The sequence below is a fragment of the Nymphalis io genome, chromosome 3 (assembly GCF_905147045.1).
Source record: "Nymphalis io chromosome 3, ilAglIoxx1.1, whole genome shotgun sequence".
Classification (NCBI taxonomy): Eukaryota; Metazoa; Arthropoda; class Insecta; order Lepidoptera; family Nymphalidae; genus Nymphalis; species Nymphalis io.
In genome coordinates this window covers 4082861-4103565 of record NC_065890.1, presented here as the reverse complement: position 1 = coordinate 4103565, position 20705 = coordinate 4082861, and the positions used below count along the sequence as shown (strand labels likewise).

Sequence of the window (20705 nt, the reverse complement as noted above, 5' to 3'; positions counted from 1 at the left end):
GTAAGGCATTCTAACTGTTCGCTGTGCTGACCGCCCGTGTGCTTGCAGGGCCCCGTGACGCGGCGAGTGCGGCGCCTCGTGACGTCACTCCCCCGCGGCGCTACATATATTATATTTTGTTACCCTAACATAGTGGCTAATATTGAACTAAATAAGAGAGAACCTAAATTCCTGCGTTATCGCGTTAATATAAATAGATCATTGATGTGGTCGAAGGGCTTACGGATGTCTGAATTTATTAGTGTTTATAGTTTCTTACTCGCTGAGGAGTGGACCACTGGTCGACTGCAATCAGTCGGCGTTCTCATTTACGATAATTTTGTTTGGAGGGGTAAAGGACTAGTGTCTGTATTTATTAACGCTGGCTATATTATGGTGTTGGCGTTGCGAAAAAACTGCACGAAAATAAAAGATCTCTAATGTTTAAATATTAACGTTACACTTGAACCGATTACACGTACTATTGTTTCATAATAACGTCTATTTCCTGTTTTCGAGTATAACTAACGCCATAATTGTTATTCGAAAAGATTGTGAGAACAAATCAGTGATGTGATTTTATTAACATAATACGTTTAAAATGTTTATATTTCAATATGCGTTAGTCACGCGTTTGTTTTAATTTCATAACTTTAACTTTCAACATTTGTTAATTATATATATATTCCTTGACCACAGCGAAATGTAACCGTCGCATATTAATTCTAAAACATATAATAAGATATATATACATATATATATATTGAACGAACAAATTCTATCCACAATCCGTCTTCTAGTGACCTTACTATACCGATCGTTTGCTAAAGTACCACTTATATTTATCGTATCTGTGACACCATGTTGCTATGCCATAGATAAAAAAAAAAAAAAACGCTAAAAGTTACGTCTTCAGATAGAATATTCTTTTTTCATGTAAATATAAATTTCCTCTTACGTGAGTGTAAGATCCTCACATAAATTGTAACAAAAAAAAAAAAAAAGTTTTTTTCTTTTTATAGAATTTAACGAGTCGTTTCTGTTGGAAGTTGATAGAGTGTGTTTTGTATGCGTGTTCGTTTGTTTGTAATTCTTTCACATTTAATTTATTAATTATCGTCGAGGGCTCATTAGCTACACTTGTCCAATATTTTGCCATATATTTTTTTTTTGTTTTTAACAACTTTTTTTTTTATAGCCTGATAACGTTAGGCGTCGAAATTGTAACGTATTTGTACTAAAGATTAAGAAGATGAAGAAAATTTGGTAGTGTTTCTTTAGTGTCATTCCAGACAAAAGACAACATTGTCAGCATTTATAGATATATTATTTTCGATTCGAACGCGATTTCGTTCTTGTTCTAATTGTAATCACCGCGGAGTAGATCATTGTATGCACTGTGGCCGTTGAGGAGCGTTGAAAAATTTATTAGTTTAGTATTGAAGAACTTAGTTTGTAATCTAATTCGGTTACATACCGACTTTGTAATAAATCTGCGACTAATGATACGTCTTAAAACATTAATCTAATATTTGTTACAATATTTTTTTTTTTATCTTAATTTTATTTCGTTTAGATAATACCGTTGGAGGCGATTCGAACTTTGAATTCGATAATCGAATTCCGACGCCGCTGACCACACGGTGTCGTCACGTGCTTGATATGCGACAATATTTAGCAATCGGAACTATATAGAGTATTTTATAATGAAGACTACAAAACAATTATTATTGCTGTGTAAAAATGTAAACCTATTATAAATGTGTAAATTGTGTAGTATAATATAAAGAAAACAGTTTATGAAGTGTTCTTATAAGCGTATGGAGGATAGCTGTGTTCACGCCTCGGGAGCCGAGCCCGCCAGTTCGTAAATAGTTAAACCCTTCCCATTCTTATGCTAAGTTAGGAAGCACTAAATATATTGCCTCTAAAACGTAGTCGGTAAGTCGGCGGGCTCCGCTCCCGGGTCGCATCGTGTTCTGCCTTTTATATTTTGTTTTGCCATGCGATAAGTGCATGGGAGATGTTAAGTTGATTTCGTGAAGAAACAAAAATTATTTTTCCACTCGATGGTATTATATTGTAATGCGTGTAGTGTTAGAGTCGAGCGAAAATTGTTGATTATTGATTAAAATTAGGTGTTTGTGGCATTGGATCGTAGTTGAGGCGCGTCGGCCGGCGGTAGAGGTTGTAGTTGTTACCTACGGGGATTTCGCAGATTGTTCACGATCGCGTCGTTTGGTTCATGGGTTATGTGATCATAATTGCATAGTTAATATAATATATACAATAATTATAATAATAAACCGATCGTAGTACTGCGTAGAACGTTGCGAGTCGGTCCGTCGCCTGCGCGAGCGAATAGCATGTCGGTTATGAAACAACGCTTTACTGAGTAACTGTGATATAAATATACGGTGAATCGTCCTGGATGTTAGCGGATAAGGCATGCGGTCGCATATGTCGCGGTGCGCACATGCGCACGGGCGACGTGCAGTCGCCGCACATGTCGCACATGTGCGCACACGTGCGGCCGCGGACGGGCCGGCGCGCTGTGTGCGCGTAACGAGATGTAATCCACTCATGCACCAGTCGAAGTAACAGCTCACGACGCGTACCATTAGTGCAATGGTCAATTAATGTTACGGCGTCATTCTAACACGTTTATGTAGGAAACAAATTTGACTCTGGAATAAAAGAAGTTATTTAATTTTGGATGTATTGGTTTTATTTATTTCTATGTCCTTTAGTATTAGTTAGAACCGCTTAACATTCATTTATAAATAGTATAATAATCTTTATTAAAACTTAAGATATTTAAAAAAACAAACTGTATAAAAGACAAAGTGAGTGATATAACAGTTATATTAATGTTTAATAAATCCTCTTCCCTCTCGGACCGCTTACTGAGTGCATGTGTTTATAGCTTGTTTGTGATTAAAATTGTTTGTTAAAGTTACAATTAAAAACTATAAATCCGTGCTATAAAATAGGAGTGCATAACCAATAAGAAGGTATACGTTCATCGCGGCGCCTGGTACTTTGCGCCTAGTACAATCCGCTTCGTGGCTACGATTTATAAGGCCCCGCCTACCTCTTGCGAAATCCTGCTGCCCTGGTACTTTAAATACGATCACTTAATTATTTATTAAAAATAAAGTTGAGGTGACACTTTGTCAAGGGCATATAAAGAAAACACCTACTCCTATGTTACAGCATTCTCAATCATCTCCGGATATAACCGGAGATTCCAATGTAACCATGAGGTCACAGAGACTAAAGCGTAAACAGGGAGATGACTTGGAATATTTTCTGAGTAAATTTGAAAATTTTTTTTTTTTTTTATAGAATAGGAAGGCGGACGAGCATATGGGCCACCTGATGGTAAGTGGTCACCAACGCTCTTAGACATTGGCATTGTAAGAAATGTCAACCATCACTTACATATCCAATGCGCCACCAACCTTGGGAACTAAGATTTTATGTCCCTTGTGCCTGTAATTACACTGGCTCACTCACCCTTCAAACCGGAACACAACAATATCAAGTATTGCTGTTTTGCGGTAGAATATCTGATGAGTGGGTGGTACCTACCCAGACGAGCTTGCACAAAGCCCTACCACCAGTATATATGTTCACTACATGGACAGCCGCACAGGACGCGAAGTATAAATCACTACTAAGTACCGTCAACACAATCAGAGATCAGAACTCACAAATTTCATCGTCAATTGAGTTTATGAGTAACAAATACGAAGAGCTGAAAATTAAATACGACACACTTATGCAAGAAAATCTAGAAGACAAAGCACAAATTAGAAATTTGGTGGATAAAAGAGAAAAACTAGAAAGAAGAAGTCGTGGTACTTGTATAGAAATTAGAAATATTCCGAGTGTGAAAACCGAAAAAACGCAGGAATTACAAGATATTGTTAAATCACTTGGTGATGTGCTCAAAGTCGAGATTGACCCTTATGAAATACGAAACATCCACAGGGGATTTTCAAAAAATGAGAAATCTAAACCATTAATTGTGGAATTTTCGTCGGTAATCATTAAGGACAAAATATTGAGCTCGGCAAAACGTTTCACTAAGGACAATAATGGCGACAGACTGAACACCAAGCACCTGAGCCTCGATGGACCTCAAAAAACAGTTTATGTATCGGACTTCCTTACACCAAGCATGAAAAGACTCTATTTCCTTGCAAGAGATTATGCTGCGAAAAACAAGTACAAGTACTGCTGGGCTACTCCAGGTAATATATTGTTACGTAAGAAAGAAAATGAGCCCTCAATTCGGTTAAAAAACGAACAAGACCTCAAGCGCTTGGAAACTACATAAGCGACTCGGGCTTATTATTACTGTATTCTTTTCTCTTAGTTATTAATCTATTGTTTGTATACACATTGCACACTCACACATATACATCACAAACACAGTACTCATTTTTCTTTTTTAACTCAATTATAAGAAGCACTCAATCAATTATAAAACTTCATAGTATAATAAATGTTTATATAGCGAATTTACTAATGCTCATACCCACCTCACTTAATCTTATGCAACGAAAGCAAGAAAAGTATGAGACTAATTTAACATTTTTCATAAGTCCTCCATACTGCATTTCTAATATTCGATTTTAATATAATGGCAGAATTAAATAATATAAATAACATTGATAACTTTGAATTAACAGACTTAAAATGTTGTGATCCGGAATATTGTAATACCATAATTTTGAGAGCCTGTTAATGTCCCACTGCTGGGCTAAGGCCTCCTCTCCCTTTTGAGGAGAAGGTTTGGAGCTTATTCCACCACGCTGCTCCAATGCGGGTTGGTAGAATACACATGTGGCAGAATTTCAATGAAATTAGACACATGCAGGTTTCCTCACGATGTTTTCCTTCACCGTTAAGCACGAGATGAATTATAAACACAAATTAAGCACATGAAAATTCAGTGGTGCTTGCCCGGGTTTGAACCCACGATCATCGGTTAAGATTCACGCGTTCTTACCACTAGGCCATCTCGGCTAATTTTGAACCCTAATGCTTATCTTAAAATATTGCAACAGAACATCAGAAGCGTAAATAAAAACTTTGACAGCTTAAATGTCCTACTATCGAGATTCAATTTCAACATTGACATAATTATTTTATCTGAATGCTGGCTTTCTAACGTCATTAATCTCCCCAACGTTCCGGGATACACGTGTTTTAGCACTTCAGTAAACTACAATCAAAACGATGGGGTCATTGTTATTTTTAATAATAATATAGATTTTAAAGTAGAAGAACCTAACATGCAGGAGGCTAATTGCCTCACAATAAAAAAAAAAATAAAGACACGGTGATAATTGCCATATACAGACCTCCTAGTTTCCGCCTCTTAAATAATTTCATTGAATCTCTCCACAACTTGCTCGCGCAGCTCTCATCATACAAAAACATAATATTAATGGGAGACATCAATATTAATATTGCTGACTTAAATCAGGATACTTCGAATTATCTTGAAGTCTTGTCATTTTTTGGTTTAATCCCGGCATATTACACACCTACTAGAGCCAATAGTTGCTTAGACCATATAATCTTTAAAACAAAACTATCATCTTTTACGTTCATCTTAAAAACAGCAATAACAGATCACGAACCAATTCTTTTATGTATGAATAAAAATACCAATAGTATGTATAAAAAATTAAAATAGTCATATAAATTAAATTTTCACAAATTAAAAGATGATTGTAAAATTTTAGATTTTTGTGAGATATATAATATAAATAACAATCCAGATCAGTGCATGAACATATTTATTAACCTTATACAAAACATTATTTTGAAAAACACAATTACCAATAGACTTCCTCGAAGTAAAATAATTAAAAAACTCTGTATCACCATAGGTTTGCTGAAATGCATAAGAACTAGGGATAGAATGCACTACAAATTAAAGAAAGAGGTAAATAATGAGACTCTAAGAATTACATACAAACGTTACAGGAATTTTTGTAATCAAATTTTAAAAAAATGTAAGAGGGACTACGAAAGAAATGAAATTAAAGCCGCTGGAAATAATAACAAAAAAATATGGAACGTAATAAAAAATATTAATAACATAAATAAAACTACAAACCAACCTTTTGAACTCCTTAATATAAATAAAACACCCCTGGAATCAGTAAACTCAGTAAACAAATACTTTGCAAGCATAGGTGCTGATCTGGCCTCAAAAATAACCTCAAACCTACCAACCACCTTCACTAATACCTTTAGAACATCTATACAAAACTCATTCGTTCTCTTAAGCTCTACAAAAGATGAAATATGTAGACTTATAATCGACCTAAAATCAAACTGTAGTCCTGGCTGGGATGGCATAACGTCCAAGGTACTCAAGTGTCTAATTGAATTTATTGTGACTCCGCTCACCTACATTTTTAATAGATGTTTATCCGAAGGTATATTTCCTGTTTCTCTCAAGAAATCCATAGTTATACCCATCTTTAAAGCCGGAGACAGAAACCTTGTATCAAATTACCGTCCAATCTCGATATTACCATCCCTCTCGAAAATACTTGAAAAAATTATAAATAATAGACTTGTTAAATATTTGGAAGATAAAAATTTAATCGCAGATACACAATATGGCTTTAGGAAAGGAAAATCAACCTCGGATGCAGTTCATTCTCTTGCGGATTTCATAGTAGACAAATTAGACAATTAAGAAAAATGCCTAACTATTTTTATTGATCTTCAAAAGGCATTCGATACAGTCTCTTTGAATAAAATGATCGAGAAGCTAGACAGTTTAAGCATTAGAGATAGACAACTACAACTTTTACAAAATTATCTGCTAGGTCACTCCCAGCAGGTTAAAATAGGTGACGTTATCAGCAATGAGAGATTTGTCACTTATGGAATTCCGCAGGGTAGCATTTTAGGCCCAACTCTATTTCTTTGCTATATAAATGAACTTTGTAACCTAAAGCTAAGAAAGTGTAAAATATATCATATGCAGATGATACCACACTTACATTTCACGGTAAAACATGGAATGAAGTATTTGAATTTGCACAAGAAGGTTTTAATACAGTTAATCACTGGATGTCTTATAATACCCTCACTCTGAATCCAAGTAAAACTCAATACATAGTTTTTTCAATACGCAACACACCTAATAATACAATATCACATCAATTAGTAGCTCATTCGTGTAATCTAGCAGATCATACCAAACGTACCTGTCCCATTATTAATAAAATAGATCAAACTAAATACTTAGGTATAACAATTGATAAAAATCTTAATTTTAAAGGGCATCTAAAACAATTGAGTCAAAAACTCAGAAAACTTACATATGTTTTCAAAAATATGAGACATATCGCTGACTGGACCCTCATCAGGACTGTTTATATATCATTATGTCAATCTTTAATAGCATACTGTATAACTGTATGGGATGGTTCTAACAAAACGCACATAATTGAAGTTGAAAGAGCTCAAAGAATGATACTTAAAGTAGCTCTCTCTAAGCCACGCATATTTCCTACTGTAGACCTATATAGGAAAGCAAATGTTCTAGCAGTCAGAAAACTTTACATTGTGAACATCATTTTAAAAAAACACTCCAGGATTAAGGCTCACTTATTGATATAGCTGACTCTAGAAGATCTTATGAAGTATGTAAATCTGTAATGGTCAAAAAAACATTCTTTGCCCAAAAATTCTTTGATTTTAAAGTAGCCAGGCTTTACAATAAATTAAATAAATTACTCTCTTTTTTAAATTTACTAAAATTCGCATGTAAGAGGAAATTAACTGACTGGCTTTTAAAACTGGACTATGAAGAGACAGAAAAATTATTAATTTAATACATTAATAATAAATAAGCAATTGTAGTAAAAAAAATAATCTACACACCATATATACACATACATACAACACATAGGCACAAACACACACACACACACACACACACACACACACACACACACACCCATACACATGCACATGCACTCACACGCACATATTCACAAGCATACATTATCTTTTTATTTCTATTAGCATAAATATAACTTATTACTAGATAATATATTGTAAAAGCTTTAGTGTTTTTCCTGTTTTCTATAAAAATAAACAAATAAATAGTTCCATACTCAAGAGGGGGAGCCAGGAGACCCTTAGCACAGGGCAACCTAGTTTGGGCTCCTGTATCCCACATATAACTGTATTTATATATTATAAACAAAGAAAATGTAAACATTATTGTCTGTGGGAGAGAATAAAAAAAAAATATCTTTATGTGTCAACTTTCTGAAACTATACGTTTGAAAGTTTCGTGTCACAGGGATAAAAATACTTAAAATCTCTTCTTCAGTTGTCTATTAACGAAGTACTATAAAATAAAACAAGTTGTTGCGGTTATATGACGTTTTTTATTGACTAGGTTACATTCGTACGTTTCATACACCAAAGGTTCATAAGATTACAAGTGGTATAAAATTAAAAATGTTATGTACGAATATAATACATTACTATATATTTTTTGTTTTTGGCACAAGTACATACTACTTTTATTTATTACTTACGGCCTTATAGACGTTGCTTAGTGGTTGTTGAACTCAGTTTTCTCTCTCTATTTAACTTTTCATCTGATAAACAACGTTAATGAGGCCGTTGGTAAATATTTTCTCTAAAATAGAACTTTAGATAGAAAGTGTATAAGCTTGATACGTTAACAGTACCCATACAAGTATTCCGAAACACGCTATTTGTCCATGTGTGAATATATTTTTTGTCTTTTATTTGATGTCCACTTATCGACTGATCCATAAAAATAACAAAAAACAGGTCGTTGACCCCGGATATACCAGTGTACACAAGGCGGTACACGGATTTATGAATTAAAATTACCGTGTACCCTTAGCGTGTACCATGGACTCATGAGTGTGCTAGTAGTCGTATGTACGTTTAGTTTATTGGCAGATAGTGGCAGAAAAATATCGCCCTACCCTCAATCATAATAATTATTGTATCAATAAAAGGCACCACTATATTTAGTGACAATCTTCACGTTTACTTTTTACTCACGTCAGTGTCTTTTTCTTTTTGGATATTTGTAAAGTATTTGTATATTTAGAAGTCGGGTCAGAGATTGAGGAATCTGTAAAAAGTATTGTTAGAGAAGTTCAGCGTAGAAGTGTTCCAGGTCAGACTTCCAGGCCTAGAGCACCAGATAGTCTCATTCATAACCTTGTACCGATCAAGTGAAATGAGCTCTTTTAGCACGGCAAGAACATTGCAATCACATGCAGATATATCAAGATCATTAAGATTAGCAGGACCATCAACAAGATTACTAGACTGCCTTTTTCAAGTTCAAGTACGTCTCTGAGAAACGTACATTGTTTGGAGTCTTTGAGCACGAAAGGTTTTTATCCCATCCGAAGACGATGCGTGGGACGCTACTAAAACCTGAAAATGATGAAGGCCGACTTGCTGCATACGCACAGGCTAAAACCAAAAAGGTTTCAACGCAATGTAAAATTTGCAAAAAACATACTGTATCACTTGTTTTCCTAAAGTTACAATTTACCAATAAAACTTTGTTTACATACTTTGTATTCATACTAAGTAGTTTTATTTAGTGTTGTTATAGCAAAAGTTAAAAAAAACTTACATGTTTTTGACTTTTTCTATTTATTAGATCCTTGGCCAACTTGGACAAGTCCACGAAAAACTTTTGACAAGTCCGTGGTCCGAGGGACCGTAGAGTAACACAGGGCTCGTGCGCTTCATAGGGTACACGAAATCGGCGGAACCGCAGCCCGTGTACCGCTTACGGTGCACCGGACTGTTAACGTGTTAATGAAATAGAAAATAAATTATATCTTTAATATAATTAAAAGGCGAGTTTAATGAAATATTATATTAATACTTAGTTAAATTCTAGAAATCCTAGAATGTCTAGTCAGGAATAATGACATACTCATCTTATAAGTACCTAATTAAATAAGTCAGCCGCTAGCAAAACTAGTATATATAATTAATAGTATTCTAATGATTTTGAACAATATTCATAAGTGGTCCATTCTATGATTGACGTCCTTCGAATATACTGAGATATTGTACCAAAATGTAAAAAATATTGATTTCAAAGTTATCAACACATACAAGCATTTCATCGCTTTGTATTAATAATTTGTAATATAAATTAGTATAAATAATAAAAATATTATGTAACCCACTAGAAACACTAATATTTTAATATGAAAAAAAAATTACTAGATAGAAAGTGTGCTGTTTCAGGACATTTTAAAGGTTTATTGGTTTTGTTACCCCGTAAAAAACGGTTTTTATCGATATCCTAGCAGAAAACGAAACGATACATTTCTGGCGGCTGCAACTGTAATTTGCCGATGATTGACTTAAAAAGGGAGTGAACCTTCTGACCTATCACGTGAATCGTACACGTACAGATTCACGTGCCTGTAGTGTAGGCTATATATGTATACAAAGCAGCCGAGACGTTCGTGTATCTTTTACAAAGATATAGATTTCCCAACTGAGTTGTCAAATTGCTGTGACAGAATGTTGTGTGTGTGTGAATGTTAACCATAAAATCATCATTGATGAACTGTATCAAAAAACTGTAGAAGTCCTTCAGTCAGCTGCGATACAGAGTCATGAGCTTGGAGCAATCGGGAGAGGTAAGTATGTGGTGGGTTGGAATCAAATCAAATCAAATCTGCTCACAGAGAGGCCTGTGAGAAATATATTTTGTGGAGAGCAAGCGGTATGCCTGAGTTTGGCGATATCTATGATGACATGAAAGAAAGTAAAAAGGTCTTTCAAAATAAATTAAAGTTCTATCAAAATAACAAATTAAAAATTAGTTTGGAGCTCATAGCAGAACATCATAAAAAGAGAAATTCGTGCCGAGACGTTCGTGTATCTTTTACAAAGAAGAAGTAAATATAACTTCAGACCAATATAAAAAAGCGTTCAAGTTATTTTTTACTCAAAATGCTTAAGACAGTAAACGGTTGAATATTATATTAATATTTTATTATTAAGTTAGTTATATTAAAGTCTAGCAACGTGTAAAAATATATAAGTACATATAATGAAGGAGGTGATACCTTTGTTTTTTTTTTATATATATATTCAAAAAGATACAATCCCCTCGTTTTATAATATTCAATATAATGTATAATAAAATACAGACTAAAAATCATTGATTATATTGATGTTGAATGAATGAAAAATTAAAGTACAATCGTTTTTGAAAATTTATTATCTGTTTATTTTTATATAATACTTTCCGGGTACAAAACGTAAATATTTTTTTTATATTCAACATTATCATTAAGAATATTGGTTTCTACAGAAATCTTTTTATTTTTCCTAAAATAGTATTGACATAATAAATGGTATTGTATGTGGGTTATATAAGTTAGTACAAAATAAAGTACAAAGATTAATATATTTTCATAAATTAAATATCAAACGTAATTTTTTCAATTCCAAACATGATCGATCGAAGTTAGTCATTTTAGGCACAAACCTAAGTATAACAAAACTATAAATATTTACTAAATTAAGTATACAGAATTGGGTTATTGATATATTTACAAATAACATTATCAAGTACAACGCAGTCGTATCCTACTTTATACAAACACTTACAGAGCTTATTTCTTACTGTAATCATAAGATATCTAATTACATTTTAGAATTTAGTCTGTCATAATTAAGCTTATCTATATTTGTTGCTGGCAATTATACTTTATGAAAATTGTAATAATATGCAAACCTATATTGAAACTAAAAGTAAATCATGAATTATTTATTGTTCTTACATTTTTACTCTTTTTAATCATTATCATATTATATTTATATGGAATGACAAAACAGAATGTGTTTTTATATTATCTTAAAATTAAATTAGCATAATCATAGACTCGACGTTTTTATTAATTTTAAATTTAAAAACATTCGTCATATTTTACATATCCTTTATAGGAACTTTAAAAAGGCGATAAAATTAACATTCGTAAAAAAATAAAACCAATCTAAAGACCAATCATATTTCACGAATAATAATCGACTTATAGGATGTAATTGTCACATAGATTTTTTTAAATTAAATTTTTATACCGAAAAGATATTTGAAATGCATTAAAAATAATTTTTAACTCTACGTTTAACCTATAGGTCGATTAAAATCATTAAATAATGCGTTGTCGGGTTTTTATCGAATTCATAAAACACAAGATGATATGAATTTTCGTTTAGAAATTGTGTGATTATAAACGAGTTGTTTGAATGTGTCAGAGTTCGAACAAAACCCGTTAGTCAACTCGACGCAGTTCCGTTGGAGCAGAGATTCTACCCACGAGATGTGTATCACACCCACAGGCATTACGTGTAAAAATCAGTACAATATCCTACTTTCCTTGTACTTTCACTTCAGAAGTAAGATCTATATTGGTTGTTTTTTTATTTAATAGACTAAATATTTTTTTACAAAATGTATGATAATGTAACGGTAATGAATATTACTATTAAATAATACAACACACAGTATCAGTTCTATATTTATCGACTCTGCAATAAATTTTACTATTTTTATATTTCAAATGGAATTTAATGAGATCATTTTAAATTGTCAAAAGTATTTTCCATGCCATGTTCTAGTTGATGCAAAGTTAAAGAAATAACGGATAAATTGAAGTCATTTGTAAATGTCTCTACACTTCCAGAAGTCGATGAATAATTTAGGCCCTACTTATCTACAAAAGCTATTTATATGTTTCTTTTTCCACGGCAGGTGTGAAAAGTTAAGGTCACACTCCTTATTCTGCCGTGCGTCAACCATGAGATTACTAATCAAAACATACGATAGCGTGTGAGTCATCAAAACTTATAACACTTATTACTTAATCATCTTAAATATCACAGAGGCATTACATAAAACGCACTATTACTATAAAGATATACATAGTTACAGATTGCGACGCTGACACCGGACGAATCCAATTTCTTCATCATACCGTGTTGATCACAGGCAGTGTTGGAATGGGTAGCGAAACGGGACATCGGGGCCGATTTGTGTCCCCTTCGTCCCATTGACCCCATGGTCTCAAGGTTCACGATGATTCAGGTAACACCTATGGGGAAAAAACATGAAAGTCAAATGCGTACCATAGTGAGTCATGTAGGATTTTTGTGACGCAGAATGTGAGTCAGTCTTATTAGCGGTCACAACCCGAATACCGATTGACGACTTCTGTTTGCTTGATGATATTATATATAAAACTTAATGAACGACAAAGATAAAATCATTACTGCGTGTTGGGAATTTACTATATTATAATTTATAGGAAAACGTCACATTTTATTTCTTTATACATTATTTGAGGACGGTTAACTTTCGTTTATATGGGTAACATTGAATGTACGGGACATTGGACAAGAAGTGTTTAAGGAGCTAAATTAGTAGTAATTGAATCAATAACGGAAGTTGCAATTTTATAGTTGCTGATTACGTAACGTCTAAGAACGTGGATTTTATGTTCTCTGACCGTGAATTCATTCATGTAAGCATTGGTTATCTACATAGATGTTTTTAACGAATCGATAGAAGATATCCTGGATCAACATATAGATGTTGATCCAGGATATCTTCTATCAATGCGGGTTTTATGAACTTGCATCAGATTAAGGAGTTAATTCGTTTTCAAACTATCATTTATTTGATCATAATTTAAAGATCAGCTCACAACAGAGAAGCAAAAAAGTAAAAAATATGTTTATGGCTCGCAACGCTCCCAGACAGATTGGTAAGAGAACAGGTAAACGGTTGGCGTTTACATATATTAAAATATAACAAAAAACTAATTCCAAATAATTATGTACAAGCAATTAAAATAGCCGAAATGGCCCAATGGTAAGAACGCTTGAATTTTAACCGATGATCGTGGGTTCAAACCCGGGCAGTCACCACTGAATTTTCATGTGCTTAATTTGTGATTTATAATTCATCTCGTGCTCTACGGTAAAGAAAAACAACAGTGGAAACCTGCATGTGTCTAATTTATCTGAAATTCTGCCACATGTGTATTCCACCAACTCGCATTGGAACAGCGTGGTGAAATAAGCTCCAGACCTTCTTCTCAAAAAGGGAGAGCAGGCCTTAGCCCAGCAGGCTAAATTCACAGGCTGTTACGAATACGAATTACGACGAATTAAAACTTGATACTATCAGTTTTTTTCTGTTAAAATGTAAACTTACAAACACGACTCGATTCTTTATTATTATATAATCAATATACAGACAAGTCAATTGGTTGACGTCATATAAATATCATCTGTTCAAATTAATTTCAGATTCGTTGTCATGTTATATAAAAATTATCCGCTACTATAAAAAAAGTAATAAAGTTTGAAGTTCAATGAAATAAAACAACGTCCTTTTATGCAGCGCGAGGCTGTTCGTTATCAGCGCTTCGAACGTACCGTGACCGTATCATATCTTCAATTATTATTTATTATGAGTGGTGTCATTCATACCTTTAAAGGAAAGACATAGAGTAACTACATAATAACTATGCTGAATTACGACCAACAATGTTACTTAGGTGTAATAAAAACCAGTATTGATAGACAAATTGATAATTCTGTCATCCTTCAATATTTTCTTCGGATGAGAACATTTGTGCCTGGCTACAAACATGTCCTTTATGAGACGATATACCAAGCGGAGTCTTGACCTTTTATCGCGGTTCGTATCGACGCTCCTGCACGCATAAATGACCCACGTTCATTCCAATCTAGGGTTGTAATGTGATATATTTTATTAATGCATGCAGCTCGTGTATTGGATGAAATTTTGGTATGTATATTGTATAACCCGCAGTGGGGCACGTGATGGATTCAGCTCCAAGCCCCATGTCCATTACGGGATGTCATAGTTAATATGTGATTTTATTATGACTAGAATTGCGCGTGTGTGGTAGTTGGCATTTTGTTTTAAGTGATATAAATGTAATTTCAATAATTTTAAAATACAAAATTCGCTGAATACGAAAGTAATCGTATTAATATATATTTTATTAGTGTTTGCCCACTGGTCGATATTTGTTTATAAACATTATTGGAAGTTGGAGGACAACAATATATGAATTTGAATGTTTTGAATATTTGTTTTTTATATTATTTTCAATATTTGATTTATATTGAAAACACTCACATCAATAGCTACCTTAGAAAAAAAAATTCATTGACAACCAACCAGAGGAGACAAAGTTACTGAACTGTTTTGTATTTGCCAGTTGTATATAGAGTTGACAATCATATATTCATTTATTTGCTCATATAATATCGTAGCTGCTTTGTTTCTTTGAAATGCATATTAGATAAAGAAAAAAAGTAAATTTATTAGATATTATTAGTACGTGTTTTCTCGTTTTTGTCAATCGGTCGCGTTCAAGTGAAATTACTTGTTATTTAGTTAGTCGTTTCAATAAATTGCTTTAGTTATACTTGAATAAATATATTGACTGATGACTCAAGTCGGTTGATCAAATATGTAAATGTTTGTGTCTGTAGTCCGTGCGTTTAAATCGAGCGTTATCTTCGCCTGCTTGAATCGCATTAGAATATCGACCTTGTTCAAATTATTATTAAGAATATTTTCTTGTTATTATTAATTTTAAAGCTATCTCCGTGTCCACACGTCGTTGTTTGTTAATTACGTGTCAGCATGACTCTTTGATCGATTTTTAATATACACGTCTGACTTATTCTGCATGTAATAAAAAATATTGGATCGTATAACTTGATGCCTGTAATAAGATTATTTATTATTTACATGCCACATTTTAACCACTGGTGAAACTTAACTATGCCTAATTTTCGTTTATTATTTATGTCGTGCTCGGTGGTGATGGAAGATATCTCGAGGAAAGCATGTGTCAGATGAAAATCTGCCAAATGTGTAGCCACCAACCCGTAATAAATAAGTCGGAATAAGCTCCAAATCTCCTCCTCAAATCGAGAGGAAGTTCTGCAGGGGGACATTCACAGACCTTTCTTTTACTGTTGTTTATATAAGCATGATGTTATAAGTTCAAAAACTTATATATTCAGATAAATACGAATGTAATTGTAAGATACCGGTAGGTCCTCCTACACACTATCTAACGGGAAGCAGTTACCACATAGCACTGATATAGTTCACTTTCCAAACGATTATGTAAGGAATGCTTTACGATTTAAGCGTTCAATTAATTTATGATATTACCAGCGACGTCGAACGTTTATATTAGACAAACATATAAAAATATATTGTTTTTTTGGGCCAAAACATTCTCGGGAATACGCATAGCAACTCACCATTGTATAGTCACAGACGATAAGTGATTTAGAAAGGCATAGAAGACAAACATACATTTTTATTTAATACATATATATATTTTCGTATCTGTGCTTTTTATTTATTTATTTGTAATTGTATAAATATATAAATATATTTAAATGATTACAGCGAATTAAGAATAAATAAAAGATAAAATTTGACAAGTAATTAATTAAAGAAGTATTTGTGGTATGTTTTTTTTATCTTTAAACAAATTAAGTTCATTTTCATTAAGATAAAGTTTTAATATAATATATATAATTTATAAAAGTTAGCTTCCTTTAACAATTCATTGAATCTGAATATTTTTACTGGAATTTTATTTACGTATCATCATTCCCCTTCTATTATTTTAATATTCTTGTTAATTGTTTGTCGTACTCGATTTCCAAGAAATATCATCCAATTTGGATTTTCATACTAATAACGAGGAGATTGAGTATAATAAAGTACTTTTAGAAGCGATGATGCATTGCGGTGACATATTTTCTATACACTTCACACTAATTAACTCCCTCCCATATTATAAATTACCTAAAAACTTTTATTTGGCATATTTAAAAAAAACATTAAAAATTAAACTACATCAGAATAAACGTTATAAGGTGTAAAAACATTAATCATATTTGAAGACTGGTAATACTATATTGCATATCCTTGAATAAATAAAACATTCAAAGTTATTATTAAAATTAAGATTTATTGGTAATTTTGCGGTAAAACATATAACAAAGTTTATTAAAGTTATTAATAACTTTAAATAACTAAAGAGCATTTCTTTGTACATGTTTATTTAATTACCGTTATTGTTCATATTTTCGAAACGGTCAAGTACCGGTAAAAACGGACTAAGAATAAATTGAATTTGTTTTTGAGATTATCGCAGTAAGAGATGGCGACGATGAGTATCATCTTGTTTATATGCTATATGTATAATGGCTGTCAAGTGTCAATGTAACAAGCGAGACAAGGGGACTGATATAACAGAGTTCAACAAAGGTCGCCCGAACTGGCCTTCCTTTCTTAATCTAAAATCTATCGGTCAGAGGATATTACTAATTAAGCAAATATAATAACAAATTAATTAGGACAATCAACGTCAGATGACGCAAATGCAATTACAATATTAGAGCGATTAGGAATTATATTGACAATTTAAAGATGCTATATATAGACTATTAAACGGTTTCTTATAAGTTATGTTGTTATTTTCATAATCGCTTTTCCAATTTAAAAGTCATATACATAAAACGAGGCGAAGATTGCTGTTTTAAGTCCCAAAAAGCACCGGTGAATTTTCATGTGTTCAATTTGTGTTTATAGTTCTTCTGCCACACGTTGATGAAATAAAACATCATGAGGAACCTACATGTAAAAAACTGCTACATGTTATAATAAGGTTTTAAGTTAGAAATGAGCGCAGTCAGAAATGGGCTACTTTCGGCTGAAGACATTGTCACTGGAATTAATATAAATTATAGAATTCCGCCGGGGAATATACCACCCTCTAATCACTTATTCTACCGCTTAAAAGAAATACTAAATATTGTCATGTTTCGCGGTGGTACACGTTGGTGGCGCATTGGCGATGTAAGCAATGGTTAATGTATCTTACAGCGTCAGTGTCTATGGGCGGTTGTGACTTACCAAGTGGCTTAGGTAGACCTATTAATAAAAATAAATGTCTCTCTGTGCATACAAGATTTTATTTTTTGTGAACAACCCAGAAGCTTATCATTTCTAGTTATTGTTTTAACCACAAACTTCAAACATACGAGTTATTTGCACCAATAGGAAATAGGTTGTGGTTGCTGTATCTTGGGCAGTGACATCACCCTGTGGTTGTTATTATACGCATTCCGATTGCAATTATAAGAAATGTTGACAATATCTTTTTGAGCCAATTACATATTATTACTTATATTTTGATTGATACTTCTTTGGGAGCGATGATACTAACATTTCAACATTTTCAAGAATTTAATTGCAACATTATTATATGTTCTGGTAAAACGTTTTTGACGCGAAAAGATTTCGCTGCTTTTATTTTCCGTGAGTTGTGAGCGATTTTTTTTTATATAATTAGATGAGAAAATTTTAATTTCTACCTGGTTTGCCTTGTTTTTATTTAATGAATTCTACATACATTTTCCGCATTATATTTATGTATGTGTGTGTTATAGTAATTGTAATAATTATAATTGTTGTACATTATCTCTCCGGGAATTACAAACAAATCGGAAAAAAACCATTCTTCCTTTGTAGGCACCTACTTTAACTAAATATTATAAAAACTAAATATAATAAATACTTAGTTGTACTTTATCTTTATTCATAGATGGATCACGAGAATGTTAAAATATATATTTTTTTTAGGTTTGCGCCGCTATGAGAACTATCGCAGTTTATGGTGGTGGTAGAGCTTTGTGCAAGCTCGTCTGGGTAGGTACCACCCACTCATCAGATATTCTACCGCAAAACAGCAGTACTTGTTATTGTTGTGTTCCGGTTTGAAGGGTGAGTGAGCCAGTGTAATTACAGGCACAAGGGACATAAAATCTTAGTTCCCAAGGTTGGTGGCGCATTGGCTATATAAGCGATGGTTGACATTACTTACAATGCCAATGTCTAAGAGCGTTTGGTGACCACTTACCATCAGGTGGCCCATATGCTCGTCCGCCTTCCTATTCTATAAAAAAAAAAAATTATAATATGTTGTTATGTACTTTCCCAAACTTTTACTTTGTCAAGTGTCGTTTGAATATAGCTTCAGGTTTTTTTTTAAATGAATGTAGAGTCAATTTAAACCTCTTTGTCTCTTTTTTAGTAGTTGGTACTACTAAAAAGGTAGAATTTATATAATTATTGGATACGAAGTACATAATTAAAGCAAAATTGTTTTATGAAATTGTTTGTCTTCACTTTTACTTATTAAATTAATTTAATTTTTCTTATTTATCTCAAAGGTCGTGAGGCCCTTAGGCGACTGCCTGGCTTCGCCATATAGGTAATGAAGGCATTGTCTATAATTATTGATAATCAGCGTAAATCGCGTGACATTCGAATATATGAGAGTATAATTATTAAAAAGCTCCATATAGTTTGTGTCTTTAATTTTGTTATGCCTTTATTAAACTTATAAAATAAATATATTTAAAGCTATTAAAGCTAGTTGGAAATGTGATAAAAGCATATTTACGGAACTTGTTACTCAATTTGTTTAGACTAATTTAAATAATCGCGTAATTTTAATGTTCGCAAATTATACGGTGTGATGATGTTATGTATGCGGTAGTTAATGATGGCAGTTAGAGTGATTTGTTATTCAAGGTTTATCGTACCATGAGGCCGAGCCCGCGACATCGCTTGACTTAGCTTTATATTATATTTTCGATTTTGAACACCATCTGGACATATTTTTGAAGGAAAATGGGCCATCTGATGGTAAATGATCACCACCGCTTATAGATATTGGCGATGTAACAAATAATAACCATTCCTTATATCGTCAATGTGCCACCAACCTACTAAGTATTGCTATTTAGCTGGAGGTAGAATATCTGATGAGTGGGTGGTACCTACCCAGATGGGCTTACACAAAGCCCTACCACGAAGAAAAGATATCATAAATTGCTTCCTTCGCTTATCTAATTAAATTGTATGAAGAGTATTTGGCACCCGTCAGCCACACATCTTTTTTTGACTCAAGTCAACCTAAGGAATGCTTTTATATTGATTCTATTGCATGTCATCATGGTTGAGGCGGTTGTTGCTCGAATAATAAATGCCTCTACCCTTCTTTATCCGCACTACTTATGTTATGTTTGATTGGTCAATATATATGAAACAAAACGTTATAAGTCTAAAGTAAATTGGTTTTTAGGATTTATTCTTGATTATTATTAATTTACCACAAATTCTTAAAATCAATATTTTGTATTCATGTGTTCTAGTTAGAAGCATAAGTCAGGCAGTTTAATTCCAGGCACAAGGGACATACAATCGATCCTACGCCCGGGTTAAGAGTGTAAGCTATGGTGTTTACAGCTTGCAGTGACTATGTGTGAGGTTATGCTCACTGAATATATACCTTAATATAAACATATTAAGTTATATTGATATTTATATTGCTATTCCTTCCTAAATAAATGTTAAATTTTTAATTATGTACAATACTGGCCAGACTGCTTAAATAATAAATCTTCAAGATATTAGGATCATACACAATTAACTGCATAAATTCGTTATATATATGTATGTATATAATACAAGGCACCATTCAGTGTTTAAATAATAGTCA

At 32.8% G+C, this 20705-nt stretch overlaps 2 protein-coding genes across 4 annotated transcripts in view; one reads left to right on the top strand and one right to left on the bottom strand.

The window, feature by feature from the left end:
* The window catches only part of LOC126781366 (serine/threonine-protein kinase 26), an 84735-nt gene extending 82039 nt beyond the window's left edge, over positions 1 to 2696 (top strand). For all 3 annotated transcript variants that reach the window (XM_050506322.1, XM_050506321.1, XM_050506323.1), the window contains exon 12: positions 49 to 2696. In XM_050506322.1, the coding sequence (XP_050362279.1) occupies positions 49 to 58 (10 nt within the window). In that variant the 3' untranslated portion in view covers positions 59 to 2696. The remainder of the gene's footprint in view (positions 1 to 48) is intronic.
* Positions 2697 to 11263: 8567 nt separating this feature from the next.
* Positions 11264 to 20705, bottom strand: part of LOC126781371 (integrin beta-6-like) — a 45234-nt gene continuing 35792 nt past the window's right edge. The window contains exon 7 of the mRNA XM_050506328.1: positions 11264 to 13157. The gene's annotated coding sequence lies outside the window, so the exon portion shown is untranslated. The remainder of the gene's footprint in view (positions 13158 to 20705) is intronic.